Source organism: Muscardinus avellanarius (assembly GCF_963383645.1).
Source record: "Muscardinus avellanarius genome assembly, chromosome: 18".
Lineage (NCBI taxonomy): Eukaryota > Metazoa > Chordata > Mammalia > Rodentia > Gliridae > Muscardinus > Muscardinus avellanarius.
The window spans coordinates 26927042-26947962 of NC_137804.1; the positions used below are offsets into that span (position 1 = coordinate 26927042).

Genomic DNA, 20921 nt, shown 5'->3' on the forward strand with positions numbered 1-20921 from the left:
CTACTGTTTTGTAAGGAGTTTATGTCAGATAGAGATGCTGACACTCTCTAGGTAAAAAGCATAAGCCTAATCAAGAACTTTGTTATGAAAAATCTTAGGGTTCGGAATTTACTAACTTTTAAAGAACCTTCCACCAAAATGCCAAAACTACCAAAGTACAAAGACAAGCTCATTAAAAGCAGAGCACACGTTAATTGCTATTTTTCTTGGGGGTAAAAATATACTTGGTGTAAGTTTAAGCGCACTGCTCTTCAAAAATCAACCGTAAAACTTGAAAGTGTCAGTCATTCAGATAATTGGAAACATATAAATGCAAGGAATGCGCAGCTGTAAAATTAACTACCGGATTCATTTAAAAGACTAGATTTACCAAAGGTAAAGTCCATTGTTTTCTAAAACCCCTCTTTTCCTCCCTGATTATGTTGCAAGGGAAGAGAAAACAATCTTCATCATACTTTAGTGGATTTTAACATTACATTTGAGTTGTTGTTGTTTAGTCTTTCGTCCTTGAGCATGGAGAATAGAAACTACCATGTTTATCATACTTATTTTGACCTTAGCCTTTTTTATATAATGAAAGAGACTTAAAATGTCCCAGCTGGCCTGATCTCCATGAGAGGGAGGAGAGAAGAGAGAGCCCTTCTTCCTGGCACATATAGGCAAAAAGTGAGACCTGTGTGGTGTAAGCAGACTGTAGCTGCTGCCATCTCTCTGTGTTCATAATTTAGAAAGCTATTTTTTACAACTGTAATATGATTATAATTTTCGCAGTAACAAGCAGCCAACAGCAAAGCACCATCAGCAAAAGCACCAACCCAGTTCCCTTTACAGTACCGTACACCCTGTGCTCTAATTTGCGCTCTGTGGGGCTGGTATAAAAGGAGGCATGGTACAGATAGGTAACCTGGGGGAGCCTTAGTGTTGTGAAACAGAATTGCTTTTGAGGTTGAGATTAATTGTAAGGGAGTAAAATTTTATTACAAATTGAATTCCACTGCAAAGAATTAAAAAAATTATATGAGACTTATCCAAAGTCTGTAATCTAAAAAGAAAAAGAAAAAAACCACTTATCTAGTGGAATTTGGTAGTTAGCCTTGCCCTTGGTAAGACAAGTGTTTTGAATCCCCAAAGTGGACTCTTTTTTCATATACTTAAGCCCCATTTGTCAGTAGACACCTTACTCGAGGATATGTTTAACCTATTCATCTTTATTGATAGGAGCCCATGGTAATCTTCTTGAAAAATGTTATACAGTTTTTAGGAATTTTTGTTTTTGGCTTTTGTTTTGTTTTGTTTTGGTACTGAGATTTGAGCACCAGGGGTACTCTACCTCTGAACTACACTCCAGCTCTATTTTATTTTTTATTTCGAGACAGGGTCATTTACTAAGTTGCTGAGAGTCTCATAACTTTGCTGAGACTGTCCTCAAACCAGTGGTCCTACTATGTCAGTCCCAAGTACTGGGATTACAAACACACACCACCGTGCTGGACTGGGGGGGTCAAAATATCCACCACTCACAATGCTCTAGATTAAATGACCTCTTTTGACCAACAGACTTGAGCCTCCTGTCTGTCAGCCTTCAGTGTGCAAGCTCTCCCTCAGAGACAAAGGAATCCAGGATTCCTAAAAAGCATAGAAGGTCACTGAGGGCTCCGAAGGATGGCAGGAAGCCATTGTCCTCATCTTTCATGACACTAGACAGGGAAGTGACTTTGAGGATAAGGAACATCCAGTAAGAGCACAAAACTAGAAGGAACAGAGGTTTCTCTTCTCCTCTGGGGCATGAGTGGAGTGGCTAGGATATGCGTCCTTTGGAAACAACTCAGGTGAGTTGGCTTAACCCATGTCAGATTCCTCAAGGATCTCAGCCACAGGTTCCAGCCCCTTAATCACTTTTTGAAGTTCAGAGACTTGCTAGGAAATCAGATAGTTGAGAAGTTGAAAAAAAATTAATAGTGCAGTTGATCTCATAGTCATCAAATGTAATTCTCTCCGGATGAAAAAGTGTTCTCTGTTGTCATTTGAATATAGAAAGTAAGAATTCAAAGGTACAAATGTGTGTGTGTGTGATATTTTCCTTTATTTGATAAAATTGTCTTTTTAAAAACGAAAAATATTACCTGAGCCTCAAGTAAAACTGACTTTAAAATATTATGGTGAGAACATTCAGTTGATATTCACTAACAGTTGTGATTACATTTCTTAAATTGCAAGCTATTTGATAAACTACTTATATAAGTGGCAATAACCCAAAGATTTAGAATGTCCAAAATGAACACTATTTATAGGTTTATAGTTTCTCCTCTTCTTACTCCATTCATTTCCTTAATGCTTGCCAAGGTACTGTGTGGCATCGCTATTATGTGGTATCTCATTGGTTTTCTGTCCCAGTCCTATGAGATAATTATTCATTATCAGAATCAATTTTATAGATTAAGAGAGTAAGGAATTTCGTTCTGATGTTGAGTCTCATGACAATGTCATCTTTGTGGGTTGAGCACACCTGGATACTGGCCATGACATTGGCCACTTGACATAATTTTATTATAATGATTTCTTTATTACATGAATTTGGATTCAGCAGTGATCAAATTATATTGCCAGTATTAACCTCCTCACCTCAAGTTTTGAGACCGAGATCAGTCTAGAAGGCAGGTTTTCTACCACCTCTTAGATTTCTTTAAAAATCCAAATCTGCATCATGCCGGGTAATATCATGGTGCCCTTTTGTAGACGATAAGCCTTTCACTATAGCTCACATACTATCAAATTGTTCATCCAAGCCAAGGAACATATCAGACAAAAAAGAAATAACTCTCCTCACCCAGAAATGGCAGTCATTCACTATGATCACACACTACCACAGCCTGATGTTCATTTTGGATCAACATAACATTTACTTACATTTCAGGGGCAGCCCTTTTAAGCTCAGTGTAAAGTGCTTTTGACAAAAGCATATTGAGTTTGGTCTGTCAACGTACTAACAAAAAGGGTTTTAAGCTAGACTTGATAAGGTAGAAGCATATTTATTATGGATTTGAGTGTAGTGGTTTTTTTCCTTCTAGGTGTCTATTTTTAAAATCAGAGTTGAGAGAATGTACATTTCCTCTCTCCCTCTTTGAGAGAGAAGCACTGGGTGTTCTCTTTGCTTGGTAGGGGATGGAGAGAGTAGGTAGAAATTGAGAACCATGTAAGTAGATGCTAAGGACTGACACCCTTTCTAACAGGAGTGATCTCTGGTCCTCAGTGCCTTGCTGGTGCCATTTTGCTTCCAAGCAAGTTAGACTTTTTGTGGCGTGGGCCCGTGCTTGGAAATAATTCATCAGAAGATGTCAGGATGAAGAAGAGACACGCAAGACTCAAAAGCATTTCACACGTCATACCTCTGTTGCTCTGAGACTTTTAATTTTGAAATTTTAGAAAGATAAACTCACCGGAAAAACAGCAATCCACAGCCTCCAAAATACTTACTGTCATGTCCAATTTCCCATTTCCGTGTCTCCTCAGGCACATATGGGAAGCTCCATTAAACGTTTTAAAATGAAAAGCCTTGAATATGTCGATGTCAGCTGCCTAGACTGAATTCACCAATATTACAGTCACCTAAGATCAGGTCAGCATCAAAGGGCCTCCTGGTGTCTGCGGTTTTAGTGACCGAGTGCCTTCTATTATGTGGGTGCAGATACACTCGGAGATGCTAAGTCTGTTTAACAGTCGGAGGATAATAAAATTATGCCAGGGTGGCTTTTTAGTTTAGCGATTGTGTTTCAATTTGTAAATGTTATAACTATTTAAAAAATTTTTTTTCTCTAGCAAGCTGCAAACTTTTAAAGACATTAAGCCTGCCAAATAATGGCCACTTATTGCTGCCTGACGTATTTTCAGCTTAGAACCACAGAGGGACTGCCAAGCCTGTTCCTTCTCATTACCTGTTCTGTGTCTGGCCCAGAGTTTAGATTTTCGAAAATGGAAAAAAGCTGTTTGCGAAATCACAAGGCTCTTGAGCTCTTAGTTTCTTCTTAGTATCAACGTTTATTTATTTAGGTTTGGGCTGGGTTTCAAAAGATTGAAATTGGAAACAGAGAAGGCGACTCTGAACACCATTTATCTGTATATAAGCGAGCGTTCGATGTACGTTTAATTTAAAAAATTGCCGTTTCCTACAAGAGGGAGCTATTTTTCACATGGTTACAACGTTTTTAGAGGTCACTAGGTGGTCATGTCACCAGCAGGGAGTTTTTGTTTGGCAAGCTAAGTTGGCAGTTAGTTACAAATGCCTCCCATGATTCCGTGTTCAAAGGGGGCTGTTTTGCAAGTAACAAATACTTACAACCTGAGAACTGAAGTATAAAAAGTAGTGACAGGGGAAAATGTTTGGAAATGTAAAACAGCATCTTTAGTGGCCAAATTGGGGTGTTTGGGGAGTTGGAGATTACACGTCTATTTTATACTTGAGTTTAGCGTTTACAGAAGCAATAAGGTCTTAACTACCGTAGTTGGCTGTCACCTTGCTTCTAGTTAGCAAGTGCTCTTAATTTGTGACTCGTTGGTTCCCATGATTTGGAATATCGTCAGGGTTCCCGACAATAATCTTGACTAACCTCATCCCCTGTGCTTGCCGTTCTGCGTTCTGCGGGCTACCCAACCTGTGCCTCTCCAACATTCCTCATTGTGAGTGCTGGTAACTTAAGCAAGATTAAGTGGACAGCTAAAAGCACCAATTACCAGGGCTGCTGTGAGACTTCCATATTCACAGACAGAATGGTATTTCAAATTTGGGATAAGCAAATTATAAGCTGTCTTTATGGGGAAATAAATAAATGAAGTGCAGATGGATCTTTGAGGAAATGACTAATGATAATGATAATAATAATAATAATACTAAAGATGAATAGCCAATCACTGGAACCAGGAGTATTTTATTTGAAATTTAATTATCAAAAAGCATGAAAATGGAGATTAATTTCTGTCTTTATATCAGGACAATTACTGTGTCCCTCCTCCTTTCTCAGTTTTGGGTAACAGCTATCACTTAAGAACTGAATAGTTATTTTGTTGTATTATTACAACTTGTAAGTTATAGAAACCTTTTTCATAAGTTAGAAACTAAATTCCATTTGAACAAAAAATTGTCATGGATTGTGTCTAGTTGTTTAGAATAGGGAAGCCGGAGACTTTCAGACTTTGAATAGGACAAAGAAAGACATTTAGTACCTGTGTCTCTTTGCATGTGCAGGAAAAATTTTAAATAAATTGATGGGACTTTCATTTATTTGACCACAACTGTCCATTGATATTTTTCTTATTATAATCTGGGGGCATTTAAGTTTTCTTTACATAAAAATGAATAACTTTCATAGTCATGTAGGGTTTTCTTTCTCTCAAGCAAATTCAATTAATATTCTTAGTGACATCTTGCTACTTTTTAAATCCTTTGCAGAAAGGTTTTTGGCTGTGAAGATCACTGAAATATTGAGTTTAGATATTCAAAAGACTCTGCTAAGTGATTTTAAATGGGGAGCTGCAGTCTAGACTAGAGCCGAGATGTTATCTTGGGTACACTGTCAATTTTATAAGGCAATTCTTCTTTTTCCATTTGTCAAAAAATAATTTTTTCTCTTCAGCTTATATTTGTTTGAATATATGGAAATGGAGTTGTGATACCATGATAAATATTAAGCATATATTAAATATATAGACAAAAATATAGAAAACTGAGACTATTGTTATTCAACATACTCTTTTTTTTTTCTTTGCAGTACTAGGGATAGAACTAAGGGCTTCTACCTCTGAGTTATACCCCCAGCCCTATTTTTTATTCTTTATTTTGAAACAGGGTCTCATTGAGTGGCAAGGGACCTCACTAAGTAGCTGAGGCTGTCTGCAAACCGTGTTCCTCCTGTCTCAGCCTCCCAAATGCTGGGATTACAAGTGTGTGCCACCATGCCTGACTTCAACATACCCATTTTTAAAATGCTAGTACCTTCTGGATTCTAGAGATCAGGATTTTAATATATTTATCTTTTATCCAATAATAGTAAATTAATGAAATGCATCAATAATATTGGTGATGATAATTATAGTTTGTTTTTATAATAACATATTTGCTTATCATTCCAACTAAATACGTTTATAATTTTACCTCATATAGTATCTTGTAAGAATGAGTATTGTCTGATTATCCCTTATCTGAGATGCTTGGAACCAGAAGTGTTTTGGAGTGTGTGTGTGTGTGTGTGTGTGTGTGTGTGTGCGCGCGCGCTTTAGAATATTTGCATATGTGTAATGAGCTATCTTGAGGATATGACTCATCTAAACATGAAATTCATTTGTGTTTCCTGTATACCCATTGTATACACATAGCCTAAAGGTAATTTTGTGTAATATGCTTTTAATTTAATGCATGAAGCAAAGTTTGTGGTGTGGAATTTTCCACCTACGGTGTCATGTTGGTACTCAAGGTTTTGGATTTGGGAGCATTTCAGATTTTCAGACTAAAAATGCTCGTCTTGGATTATCATTTTCATTTTACACTGAAGAAACTGAGATTCATAGTGGTAATTGACTTTCCCCAAATCGTATAGTTTAGCGAGTGGTACAGAACTAGGACTTAAACCCAGAACTCTAGAATCCCATTCACTGAGTCAACAAATGCTGAGTGCATGTTTGTTAGATTTCAAAAGCCCCTCATTTTCAAGTCTACTTAGATATAGCCATGGTCCTTCCTGAAAAGGTTACCTTCCACTAGTGGGGGACTGTTGAACAGGGAAGTGGCCTGTTTCCTCCAGACAGTGGATTTTTCACTTCATGGATCTGGGTCCCCCCATTAGAATTTCTATATGCCTTTTGGACTGGTGACTTACTTCCCAGTGGCTTGATGAGCTTGACTTGCTGATGGAGGTCCTACCTACCTACCACATAATGTGTCCATACTAGATACTGAGATGAGTAAAGTAGCTTCATCCTTGTTTGGGTTCTCAAGGCCACAGCTTGTGAATATTCCTACCCGCCAGTCCTGCGGGATTTTGCACTTTACTAGATGCCTTCCTGTGGGTCATCTTTGTGGAACCTCTCAGTGATGTTAGTGGTAACATCATTTTTATTTCACAGATTCTGTAGCTAAAATGAATAAAGTCAAATGACGTGTCCAAGATGACTGTCTCCTACACCCCTGTTTTCTGTTTTCTGTGATGATGTCGCAGTTCTGGTAGGGGAAAAAAGTCAGAGGTTCAGACTTCTCTCCCACGTGATGTGCTCCACCCGCTGAGACTTGAAAGGCTGCTGTCACTCTATCTTTTCTGCGAATTTACTTAGCAACTTTTAGATTTGGCTTCAGTCCTCGGGCACCCAGGCAACAAAATGTTAAACACCCAAGCTCCAGTCGTAGATCTGCCCTGGGCAGCTCTCACTCACAGCAGCATTGTGACTGGGATGATCCCTTCATTGGGATTCAGCCAGGTCCTTACTGGATTCAAAGGGAATGTGTTGTGTTCTTTTCCATGCCAAAGGAAGAGTGTCAGAACAACAGCTAGACATTAAATATTTTATTATGAGCACTTATAAAATTACAAACTGTCTGGATTCAAATCTCCCCTCTGTAATTCATAAGAAATGTTAACTCAGGCAAGTCAATGGCCCGTTCTGCCTCTACTCCCTTATCTGCAAATGGAGACATGATAGCCCCTACCTCATTAGACTGTTGTGCACATTGAATAAGTAAATACATGCAAAAAAAAAAAAAACTCAGCATAGCATAGTGTTCAAGTGCTGGTGTGTGTTTGCTATGTTCCCTATTGTGGGATCTGTGGCAGGCCCTTGTGTAATCATTACACGTGGTAAGACTGTTCCATTAACTTAAGTGGGGATTTCTGATGGGTAGTGATTTCCAATTTCCATGATGCAAATACTCTTACCATGGCTAACTTGGAAGAAGATGCACATAATTGACTCACTAGCTGGGATCAGCCAGCTCCAGTACAGCACAGAAACAGACCCTCTCAACTGTAAGATCACTAGAATGATTGCCTCTGTGAAGCCTGTCCCATCCTCTCAGACCAAAGGGATTCTCTTTTCTTTTTCCAGCAAATTAAGAATTTAAGCTATGGAGTTTCAGACTTGAATTCAAATTCCATTTCTACCTTTCAAAGCGATGTGACCTTGGGCAAAGCTACTAAAATCTCCCAGCTCCAGTTTGCTCAATTTTTCAATGAGGATACAAACTTTCTCTTCACACATTTGAGAGAATGGAACAAAATAATGTGCTTTGCTTTCCCCTGGAGTATTCATAGAGTTTGAAATGGTAATTAATAGCACTTGATTATTTTCTACCTAACAATGTTGTCAGTTGACCAGCCATTATTTGTCTTGTTTTGTGATTTGTATTTTCATATAGTTTTCATTTCTTTACATGAATAATTTGTAAGCCTTATCCACAACTGAATCCTCAGAGCATCCCACACAGTATTCTGTCCTTAGTAAATTGTTTCTAGATTGTGGGGGGTATTAAAACTATTGGTAATGATATAAGACTGCTGCTCTTTTAAGATACCATGGGTAGGTCTAGTCATTCTTAAGGATGCTTCCTTATCGGACCCATCTTCAATTGGACTTTGGAGAGCCCCTTTAAGGGTTCTGCAGCCTCTTTCTTCTTTGCCTGCTGCCTTATGTTTCCTGACTGTGACCTGAAGTTCAAATCTAAATGTGGGCCTTTGGTTGCTTTCTCAGTGGGGCTGTGTAGCCCCAAGGCTACCCAGGGAGATAGATGATCTGGCCTCAGAGCAATCAGTCAACAGATCGGTATCTCAGGGAGCAGTAATCAGTGTCAGGTTGGAGTCTGGCTGCCAGGATGTTTTCTCAGTAAGTGTTTTTCCAGGTCCAGGAGCCCCTATCATAGGTCCCAGTTCTATCACCTTTCCAGGCTTTTAGACACCCCTTCCCACCTCTAATTTGCATAACAGGCCTTCTTGCACACTGGGTTAATTGCCTCTAGTGGTCAATCTGGGATGCATGTGGAATAATAGTTGGAAATTGTGGAGAGGAAATTGCCTCAACCTTTTAAATCGTTGAGGATCTGAAGTGATACAGAAGTAAGATGGTCTGTGGGAACGTGTTATATACCAGTAAGCCAACGAAGGAAGCCATAAAGCTGCTTTCATTTAGGGAAGAAAACTCTTAGATTGAAGCATGTAAAATTGCCACTGTTTGGCTATTTCAGATCCACAAGAAAGCGAATGCTGTATGATTCAGCCCACAGGCTACGAAGAGGAGGCTTCCTTTTTCTCTTTGCTTACTTGTCTGAGGCTGTAGATGAAGAAGATGGGGCTGGAGGGCACTTTGCAGTCGATCACCCCAGCATAGGCAAACACGGGTGGAAGGACATATGGATGCTTATGCTCCACCTTGGGACGATAAACTGGATGTGTGGGTTTCTTCTGTGCACAATTTTTCATATGATCCAGCATGCACACTGCCCTGGCATCATTTTGCCTCCTGGCTATGTTCAGGGTCTGAAGTCTGCTGTGTGATCAGGTCCACAGAAGCAGGAATTGTGTCTGTCTTGTTTGTGCATTCAGTCCCAGTACCTGATCCACGGTGGGCAGATACGTGCCGAATGCTTGGAAGAATCTGAGAACTGGGCTCTGATCTTCTGCTTGGTTTACTCTCACTTTTTTGTGGCCGGTAAACAGCCACCCCCGAGGGGCGCGTTCAGTTCAGTTGCTGCAGTTTGAACTTCATAATTTCACATTAAAAAATGTTCCCGCTTCCAGTGATCGCTCCTCCCGGGGTGGAAATTTCACTGCCATGAGCCACAAGGCCACCCATACTGTAAATCCGAGACTGCTTTCTATACCATCGTGTCTTGGGCTGGTTCCCTCACGATTCTTTCCAGATGTGCAGCGCTTTCAGGTAGTTTACCAGACTCTCTCCTCCTGCATCCGCTGTCTGGTTTCACATCGCCTTGCCCTCCAAGAAGGAACGCTCTGGTATTGTCTCACATGGTGTATTCATGAATCCAGATATTTTCAGGGAACTAACAGATACCGCTTCTCATTATTTCTCCCTTTGCTAGCCGAGTTTCGCAACTCTGTGTTAGGGATATCTGTGGAGCCAGCTGCTGAGCTGTGGTGGATGTGTGCAGATGCACACTTCTATACTTTCTATACTTCTCTAATTTGGGCCCTGAAATGAATTCACTGGATATGCCTTTACACTACCTTCAGGTTAAGGCTGTGAAGCATTGGTGAAAACTCACCAGGAAAGTGTGCATTTGGTTGGCTTCTTTCTCATTGGCACACACAATAGTGAGTGTCCCTTGCAGGGGCTCAGTATACATCCATGGAAACATTTGAGCAATTTCTTCAATTCTATCAGAACTGTGATGAGTTTGGTCCCACTTCTTTCACTTGCAATGTTGACGTGTCTATTATAATCTTTGTTATTTGACAATTTAAGTAATTTCTCAAAAAGCATTTTCCCCACAATTTTCAGGCACAGAGCCCCCTTGGTATTTGTAATCTGTCCCCCCCCCCCCCCCCGGGCACTCTCTGAGCAAATCTATGGCAAGAACAGAAGAAACTCAGTATCTTAAAAAAAAAATACAACAAAAACAGCATACAAAAATCTGTCCCCTAAAACATCCGTCACTTCTTTTTTACTCAGAATGTTTAATCCTAAGTTAGTAAATTGATATTTTTTTTTTTTTTGTGTGGTACTGGGGATGGAACCCAGGGGCATTCTACCTCCAAGCTACACCCCCAGCCCTATTTTATTCTTTATTTTGAAAGAGGATTTCACTAAATTATGGAGGGGAGGGCCTCACTAAGTAGTTGAGGCTGGATTTGAACTTGCAATCCTCCTATCTCAGCCTCCCAAGTACTGGTATTACAAGTGTGGACCACCACACCTGGCGGTAAATTGATAATTTGATATATGAACATATAAATCAAGTCTTTCATCAAAGAATAAAAATATCTGCCGAAGAAGGATTAGAATATGAGATGGCCTGGCTCCGCTGCAGTGTGGATCTCTCCTGTGACTAATGTTCTTTTTTTCCCCTTTTTTTTGTTTAATAAGCCTGCTCTTGGTACTTTTTAAAAATGAAGATTATAGACATGTAACTACTTCAGGAAAAAAGGAAAGTGGCAGTATTTATTGCAATGGCCACGAGATGGCAGACCTAAAATCCAGACCTTTCAAAGTAGCTGAGACACTTACCTAGGAATGATATTATTAAGGATGCTTTAAAAGCCACCAGCTTCCCAGAGGAAAGAGTTATTTTCCTAAATTATTATCTAACTATTTGGCAGACAGAACAGCTTTGAGTTGATGGGCCTCTGGCTAACCTTCCTCCTGAAAAGGCATCACACCTTCCCACCCCTCCCAGAAGCCTGTCCTCTGCCTGGCCACCACGGTCACCCAAATCATACCAGACACACCGCCATTTCCTTCCCCTCTGGGAAGCTTAGCTGTCTTTGCCCCTTCAAAGAATGGGAACTCCCTGCAAGGAGCTGCCTCCTTAGGAATTTATTTTATTTCAGTGTGTGTAAAGATCTGTTCCAAAGACCCTCAATCAATTCAATTTTCTTTAAATGTTGTGCTAACACGGTTCTAAATTGTGTCCTCTTGTGTATACCCCCCCCACAGAGAAATGACATGACAATCTGTTTTTTCATTACAGTTTAGCCTGTGGAAATTCTATTCCACATAAACATAAACAAAAGGAGGTTTAATATGAAATATTCCAATTAGGAAAGAAAATATCTGGTTCAACATACAGGATGGTAATTTTCTGCTCTACATAAAGACTAACTAATAAATCATAATAGCTTTAAATGCACAGTAGGAGGAAAATTAAAATATATTTGCTTTAAGAAAACTTACATACATACACTCATGCATACATATATACATGTGGCCAAATAGCCAATAAAAAAATAATTGATCCAATGTCCTGAAGCTAAGCCTTGAAATCAATGATCTCTTTTCTGACAATTGCACATTTCCAACCAAAAAGTTAATGCACGAGGACAAGTCTTCTGACAGTAACTGATCACCCATGGACAATAAGTTTAGGTGAACACTGGACAAACTCGGCCCTGTAGTGTAGTTGCCATGGTTTTGTTTTTCTCATTATCAATCATTGATAGCACCCTGGGGACTCTGGTTGGTTGCATTTCACACAGAAAGGCACCTTGGCTGAGCTGAATGGTCAACAGAGAAGCCTTCTCATCACTGAATGGGATTAACAAGAATCACCAAGCATCTCGTGTAACAGTACCCTTGGACAGAGGTCTCTTAGTGGGTCACAGAAGCCATTACATTCACCCTCCCTGACTTTCAAATGTACCAAATTTTTGTAAAGATTCTCTTTTTAATGGAAGAATTTTTTTGAAGTTGTTTGACATTGGTTAGATTATGCACTTGACCTTGACTTTTAAAGGGTTACCTTTCAGAACACATTTCCATTTCTCAATTTCTCAGACCGTGTGAAATTGTATCCTGCCCACCTCTGTGTGGCCTTTTGGCTGAAATGATATTGAACAGTTATTGACTAAACCAGGCCTGGCTGTCTAGGATGCAACTTTGCCATAGTCAACAGACCCTTTTCTGCACTAAAAATCTGTTTTCTCCTTCAAGTTTGTTTGTGAAACAGATGTCAGCTCATGAAAGTCAAATGTAGAGCTTAACAGAAACCAATTTTAGAGGTTTCTTTGAAAGTCTGTCTTGAAAGTAAGAGACTCATTAGCATGTTTAGACATATTTAATACAAAGAGGAGCCCAGTATGAAATAATGCAAAACTTTCAAATCTTTAAATTTGGTAGTATCCATGTTGCATAATAATAGGTAATTGCTAACATACATTGTGTGGTCATATCAGACCCTGAGCAAAATATTCACACACCTTGTTACATTTAGTTCTTATGGGATCTGAGAAGGAGTTACTATTGTTCTTTATTTTATTTATGAGAAAAATCTAAGTTTCAGAGATGAAGTAACTGGCCCAGGGTCACAGAAACAGCAACAACAAAAATATTGCTGAGACTCAAACCCATTTTTTGTTTGTTTTGTGTTTTGGTCATGTGTTTGTTTTTATTTTCCATTGTACTAGGGATTTGGGGATTGAACCCAAGGAAGGGCCTCTTACCTCTAAGTTACATCAGCAGCCCTATTTAACTTTTTATTTTGAAATAAACATTTCTGCTCGACATAAAGACTAATAAATCATAGCAGTAGAATGAAAATTAAAGTATATTTGCTTTAAGAAAACTTGCACACACACACACACACACACACACACACACACACACACACGTGGCCAAATAACCAATACAAAAAATAATTGATCCAATGTCCTAGAGCTAAGCCTTAAAATCAATGACCTCTTTTCTGTTAATTGCACATTTCTGACCAAAAAGTTAATGCACGAGGACAAGTCTTTTGAGAGTAACTGATCACCCATTGACACCCAGTCTCTCTAGATTGCTGAGACTGACCTCAAACCTATGATCCTCCTGTCTTAGCCTCCCAAGTACAGGGATTCTAGGCATGATGCACCATGTCTGGCTAAAACCAGGAATAACCCCTAAAGGTCAGTATCTCCTCTAAAAAACTCAAGTGACATTTTATTTGTGTTGACAAGTTTTAAAAAATCATAATAATCTAAGGATCTTAAAAACATCTCTCTTCCTTTGTTCTTTTCTTCTTCCTTTGGGATGTAGCGCACAGTGCTTAGTCAGAGCTCACACATGTCCACTGCTAAGACCTGGACAGTGGTTCCTCCCATCCTTCACTGTCTTTCCATCAGCTCTCTAAAGGCATGGCGATTCGGGAACAATTTAGGATGGGCCAGTAGCTCTTTCTGGTATCCTCCCTCTCCCTTGGCCCTTTTCCACATGTAGGAGGTCAGCTGGCTTTCCTCTCACCAGCAGGCCGCTGACTGGTGATGGTGTTGGCCAACTTTTAGTGCTCTGGAACACATGGAGCCGGCCCTTGAGAGCCAGCTTCCCACAGACAGGCCAGCTGCCTCCCTGGGCCATGTACTGACCGAGGATTCTGGTAGAAGCTGGTATAATAAAGCAAAGAGCTTCCACAAAGTCTCTGTGGTCCCCATGTTAGGAAATTCCAATCACATTCTATTAGGTTTCAAAGACAGGATTCTCCGTAATTGGAGTAAACTGTACTCTAAGGTCAGTTTCAGGTGGGCAACAGGGAGCAAACCAAACCACATTGAGTCTGAGCTGAGCCGGGCGTGGTGGCGCACGCTTGTAATCCCCGCACTTGGGAGGCGGAGACAGGAGGATGGCGCAGGTTCGAAGCCAGCCGCACTGGCTTAAAGAGATCCTGTTTTCAAATAAAAATATAAAAAATAGGCCTGGGAGTGTAGCCCGGAGGTTAGAAGGGTTTCCAGGAACCCCAGTACCACCAAAAAACATTTGAAAAAAGAGTCTGAGCGTCCTCAGCCTGCCTGGCCTTTATGGATCTGCTGTTTTCTGCCCTTGCTGAAACTAATGCTTGTTTAACTATACCTCACCTTGTAGGCCACACCTCAAGCTGCCTTCCTGACTTTCTACATGGGCCCTTCTGCTTCTGCTGTGCATCATTTTGCTTTGGTGGGTGGAGGTGATATTAACTGATATTGAACACCTTTTTGTTCTCAAGGTGCTGTTTGAAAATATTCCTTTAAAGTCAGCCCACATAAGCATCTCTCTCCAGGAGACCACACCAAACCACCACCCAACCCTCATCTCGTGGGGAGAGAGAAGTTGTTTTCAGCAAAATCTTTTGTCGCCGTCTGTCTTAAGTCACCTTCTACTGAACCTACGGTTGAAGATCCAGGGTCACGAGGGAAAGAAAACAGTAATTAACTGGGAAAAGTTGATTGAGTGGAATTTTTTTCCCCCCGCAGTCCGATTGGAACGTGAGTGCCTGGAGCTGAGCACCACACATAACAGAGACTAGCCCTCATATGTCAGTAGCCAAACATTGCTTAACGGAGTGTGTTTCTTAAAAAGCATCTGCTTTTGTAATTGAACACGTTCCTAAAGATGGGTCAGCGAACTAAAACAAAAGCCTGCAGAAAAAAGTATGTGTTCATGCTCCCACCCCCCCCACATCTAATTTATAACAGTCTCTAATTGGTTTGCTTCATTTGAAACTCCTGAAATTAATTTTACATTCCCTCTCCAAGCTCAAATCATCACTAATAGTAGGACAGCAACCAGGAGTAAAATAGAAATGTTTACGAAGCTCCTTTTTAAATGGATGGTGCTAAGTGTTGGGGCAATGCATTACCGTCAGCGGACCCCGGAGCTCTCTGTGAGAGTTAGCTGCAGGCGGCACCAAAGGAGGCATTTGTCTTGGCAGGAGATGCCCTTCAGTCCTCCTTGGTTTTAGACCCTGGAGGATTCTTTTCAGGGTGGCTTGAACCATTTTTTCTGGTACCTTATTAGCTGTGTCTTGACTACCTCCTACATGCTGAATGACAGCTGAGGGTTATTAAATGCGTTCTCACACATATTTTTATCCATTGTTAACCCTGACTAAATGCGGGAGAGGCCAAAGAATTCCCCCATTTATCCCCCCATTGTTGCCCATATTTGTTAAAGAAATTATTCCCCTTGACATTTGTTTAGGCTGTAGTTTGATAAAAGGCTGTCTATGGTCCACTTTCTTAGCTTGGCATTCAGCAGACTCCTACAGATTTATTTCTCTTTGCATTTTCTTATCTTTCTTCCTAACATATTTGGGCTTCCTTTTTATATTTTAAGCTATATTTGGGGGCATAGATAGATCACCTTAGTAATTGTATACTAGAGAACGGCAGTGTCCTAAAGATAAGTTTGTAAACCTTCAGTATGTACTTGACCCCACCGACTGTCTGAGGATGTGTTTATAAGTAATTCTCATGTTGGCTATGAATAAGGAAAAAAGGGTAATTAAGTACAAAAGGGACTTCATACTCATCGGGACTTATTTTCAGGGTGATACCACAGTAACAATATTTGAAACCAGGTAAATCTAGTCCTGGAGGTAATGCATTTATTGGAGAAAATAAAAATAATTTATTTATGTTTCAATTTATATCCAAGTGTATCATCACTAGAATAATCTTATAATCTTTATACTTGAACATTTTTGATTTTATTTATTTATTTATTTATTTATTTATTTATTTATTGGTGGTACTCGGGTTCCTGGAAACCCTTCTACTTCCGAGCTACACTCCCAGACCTATTTTTTTATATATATATTTTTTTTACTTGGAAACAGGGTCTCTTAACTTGCGTGATCTCCGTCTCCGCCTCCCAAGCATGGGGATTACAAGCGTGCGCCACCAGGCACTTGAACATTTTTAATAAAATTTTTAACCCGAAATGCTAGCAGGTTAGCCTGCCTCAGTTTTATGGATACAGGCAAATTCTGGGCCACAGAAAAAGGATTTTATTGCTTATAGTGCAGAGAGCAGTGTTAGTCTTTGAGTCAATTCCCCGTGCTCTGAAGTCTCAGAGAGGCCAAGGGGATGCACCACATGAATACGTGTATGTGGTTTGTTGTATACAGGAGAACAACCTTGAGCACAGGGAACCCGAGTCTCATAATGAGCACTAAAATCACATGCCTGCCTGTGCTTTGAAAGGAGAGACTATTATACTGGGCAGTAAGTATGTCTATCCCTGTCTAAAGGGAGGTACCACCTCTTATCTTTTAAGATCCGTCACTCTACAAATATCCTTGAAAGACTGTTAGAAAAGAAGATAATGTCTTTGGTTGTAAAAGGCACAGAAACATGAGAGATTCATGGAAAATAGTTTCTCCACAAACAAAACTGTGTTCAAATATGATTTTTATCACCATTTTGAATGGCTGCATACAGCTCTAAAGAATCATTCATAAGTGTGGATCACAATCTACCACTAATTCCTGGTTTTCCTACTATTGTCTGATGGTTTCAGTGGAAAAGGCTTCACTTAGACATTTCAGTTTGGGGCAACGGGGGTAAAATATTGTAGTCACCCAGTTTGTTTTAACTAAGTATAGAGCAGATAGCAGATGGACTGTCTCTGATTTGAAGCTCGTACAGCCTCTTCAGCCTGGCCTTCTATATAAACATGCATTGGTTGTGAGTGGAAAGCACGTGTATTGTCTGGGATGCTATCCAGAAGGAGCCCGGGCTTCAGAAAAGCCCATGTCAATCCCTGCAGTGAAAAGAGGAAATATCTGAGATCCAAATAATAACCATCTTGCCCAAACATCTGGAGAGGTCCTGGTCTTGTGATGGGAATCAAAGAAAGGAAAAACGCATAATGACCAGGACTCTGTCGTGGGACCTGTATGCTTGGAAAGTACCTAAGGTGGAGGCTTCCCTGGAGTGGGGGGCAGGTCATTTAAAATATTTCATAAGAAATGAAAATGGTAGGGACAGAGAAGGGCTCGGGGCATTGTACCCAAGAGAGCCACTTTCTACTTAAAAATTGTTTGCTAAGATCCAAGATTAAAATTTATGCAAGTGTGGCCATAACATTTCAGGATGAGAGGCGGCAACTTTAAACTTCTAAGGAGTCAAGGGTGGTAGATGGAGAAGGACCAAAGCATTCTAACTTTTTAAAAATGTGAAGAAGGGCCAGAGGTGGTGGTTCACGCTTGTTAATCCCAACATTTGGGAGGCTGAAATGGGAGGATTATGTTTCGTGGAAAGCCTCGGCTACTTAGTGAGGCCCTTTGCAACTCAGTGAGACTCTGTTTCAAAATAAAGAATAAAAAATAGGCCTGGGGGTGTAGCTCGGCGGTAGAATGCCCCTGGGTTCCATTCCTAGTACCTTAAAAAAAATGTGAAGAAGGAAGCCGGGCATGGTGACACATGTTTGTAATTCCTGTACTTGGGAAGCTGAGACAGGAGGATTGTGCAGGTTCAAAGCCAGTCTCAACTACTTAGTCTCTCAGCAGTTTAGCGAGACCCTATTTTAAAATAAAATAGGTCTGGGAGTGTAGCCCAGAGGTAGAAAGCACCCCTAGGTTCCATCCTCAGTACCACACACACACACACAAAGAAAGTGAAGAATGCCAGTAATGTCTTCAAAAGTTTGGAGGGGGGGTGAACTTATAGTTGGGCGTGGTGGCACATGCTTGTAATCCCAGTACTCGAGAGACTGAGGCAGGCAGAGCACAGGTTCAAGGATAGCCTAAAAGGTTAGTGAGACGCACATCAACCTAATGAGACCCTGTTTTAAAATAAAATTTAAAATAGGGCTAGGGTGTAGCTTGGAGGTAGAATGCCCCTGGGTTCAATTTCAAGTACTATACACACACACACACAAAAAAAAAATTAAATTTATCTATTCCTTGAATGAACATTTTTGAGCACCCACCATGTTCTCAGGACTCTTATAGAAGCTGAAGAAGTGGTGGTACCCAAGGTAGGAGAGGTCCCTATTTCATTGAGCACCAAGTCTAAAAATCAACCAAATAATGAATATCCATGATCTTGTCAAGAGATGAAGATGGCTGTGGTAAAATTAAATGATGTAATGTGACAGACCTCTGACATGGACAAAGGTAGAGAGATGCTAGGAAGGGCAGCAGCTGGAGCCTCTCTGGGGGATGCATTTGGGCTGAGGCCGGGAAGCTGAGGGACTGGGTGACAAAGGCAAAACCTCTGAGATTCCAACAGCTAACAGTTAATACTAACTGAAGAGAAATGGAAATGGGACTGTAGTAGATACCACTGCCTGCCTTCAAGATAAAACCCTTTATAAAATAAGAAATACTTGGTATTGAAATTGCTGTGGTTCTGTTGGGTTGTCATGGAGACCTAGAACCCAGGTTTGCAAGTGGATGAATAGATAGGTTGGTGGGTGAATGGATAGGTAGATGGATGGATGGATGGATGGATGGATGGATGGATGGATGGACGGACCAACGGACAAGCAAGTTCAGAACTCAACAACTTAGCAAGACTTTTAGCAAACTTAGCAAGACTTTGTTTCCAAACAAAAATAAAATTAGTCTGGGTGTGTAGCTCAGCAGTAGAATTCCAATAAAGGAAATGAATGTTCATCTTGACCCCTTTCCATTTCCGACTTGTAGCTGTTCTACAAGGCTACTGGAAGGCGCCTCTGTCAGAGGACACCGTGTGCTGGTCTCGGAGATTCGGGACCAGATGACTTTGTTCACACTGAGAGTTCAGGAGGTGGCTTGTCATTTCAACTAGAAGTGCCAATTTGGGTGTTTTATTCTTCACTTTATAAAAATGATCACAATAATTTTTATTTTACCAGACAGGAAGCACTGCTCGCGGCAATCAGTGAAAAAGACGCAAACATTGCCTTGCTGGAACTGTCTGCCTCCAAAAAGAAAAAGACACAGGAAGAAGTCATGGCCCTCAAGAGGGAGAAAGACCGACTGGTGCATCAGCTAAAGCAGCAGGTGGGACGCCCTGCACCAAAGGTGTGTTTTGCTGGGTTGGGGGCGGCAGGTGCTTTCTCTGGGTTTAGCCTCATTTTCCCATGTCCATCCTGCGGGCTCAAGCAGCTAAAACCAGGTAGGAGCAAAATGGCCTGACTTGTTGCTGGAACATCATTTGACCGCTTTTCTGTTTATATGTGCATGTGGCTGGGCTTGTGTGGTTTGCAACCAGCGCTGTTTTATTTCTTTTCTATTAGCATAATCTCCCCAGAAATAGCTCTCAGCTCTCTTCCTTCCAGTGGACTTTGACTTCTAGAAACACCCAGTGAAATTCTGGGCAACTTCTTTCCTGTTAGACCTGTTGCCTTCTATCTTGCTCGTTTTCTGACCCCTGTAACTCATTCCCCTTGTCTAGGTTTTTTTTTTTTAAGTTTCTTTCTCTCTATGTTTCCAACTTTGGTTCTTCAACTATTTCCCCAAGGACCTTTCAGCCAAAGAACATTTCCCAACCCCTAGTTCTGCCAGACTAGGCTTAGAGGCCTTCCAGCCATTATTTAGTCTAATTATTTGCAATCACTCATTTACCCCTCTATCCAGTGTTTCCTCCTCTCTATCCATTGTACTTGTTTCAAAAAAAAAAAAATGGAAGGAGAGGCATAGTCCTAACTTGTACAGAAAGTTCTTTGCTTTGGGAGGGAGGTATTCTGGAAGTGACTTAAATGGAGATAGTTGCACCTTGAAGCAGGTTGGAAAATCATCCCTGACATCTACAACTTATTTCTCCTCCATATATAACTTGGGGACGTTTTGAAGCAATGGTTAAAGATAATCAGACTCCAACTTCATCATGACACCCCCTCAGCTCCATAATTTATGACCTCATAATGTGGCTGCCGAATCTTAGCTAGAGCCACACATGGCTCTGAAACTCTCTAAATGGAACATGTTTACCAGGTAGTGTCAGTGTCCACGTGTATTTCAGCCCTAGGGACTGGGCTTTTTGCCAGCTAGGGTGATCTATGTTATACAAAGTACCTAGGATGAGTGGAAGGGAAGCCCAAAGAAATCAGCCCATTCCATGGGGTCAACCTTTGTCCTCCCCAGGAAGGAAATGGCATTCTTTGGCCCTGAACCAGAGTCCATTTCTCATGGGACTGCCTTGCTGAAAGACAGAGAAAGACCACCCACCACCATGCCTGGGCACCCTCTCCTTGCAGAGGGAGGGTCTCGGTCGCTGCCAGACATTGGGGTCATTCCACAAAGCGGCATGCCTCGCTAGCGCTGGCCCCGGGGGCTCGGGGACCGCTTACATACGACCTCTTCGTTTGGGGCTGTACATCTTCTGCACTGGGTTTCCCACCCACTTGGCCATAGAAAGGCAAGATGAGCTTCCTTCTTTGCTTTCCTTGAATTTCTTCCCTGCGCACCCTGTGCCCTCCCCTCCGGCACCTAACCATTGTAGCTTTCTCCCACAGGTTTATAGACCTAAGAAACAGCCCCCGAGCTCGAATATACC

General features: G+C 40.9%; 1 protein-coding gene across 3 annotated transcripts in view; it reads left to right on the top strand.

The window, feature by feature from the left end:
• Positions 1 to 20921, top strand: part of ERC2 (ELKS/RAB6-interacting/CAST family member 2) — a gene marked incomplete at both ends in the record, with an annotated part of 759201 nt that overhangs the window by 685324 nt on the left and 52956 nt on the right. For all 3 annotated transcript variants that reach the window (XM_080715235.1, XM_080715236.1, XM_080715237.1), the window contains one exon: positions 19279 to 19426. In XM_080715235.1, coding sequence (XP_080571361.1) covers positions 19279 to 19426 — 148 coding nt within the window. The remainder of the gene's footprint in view (positions 1 to 19278; positions 19427 to 20921) is intronic.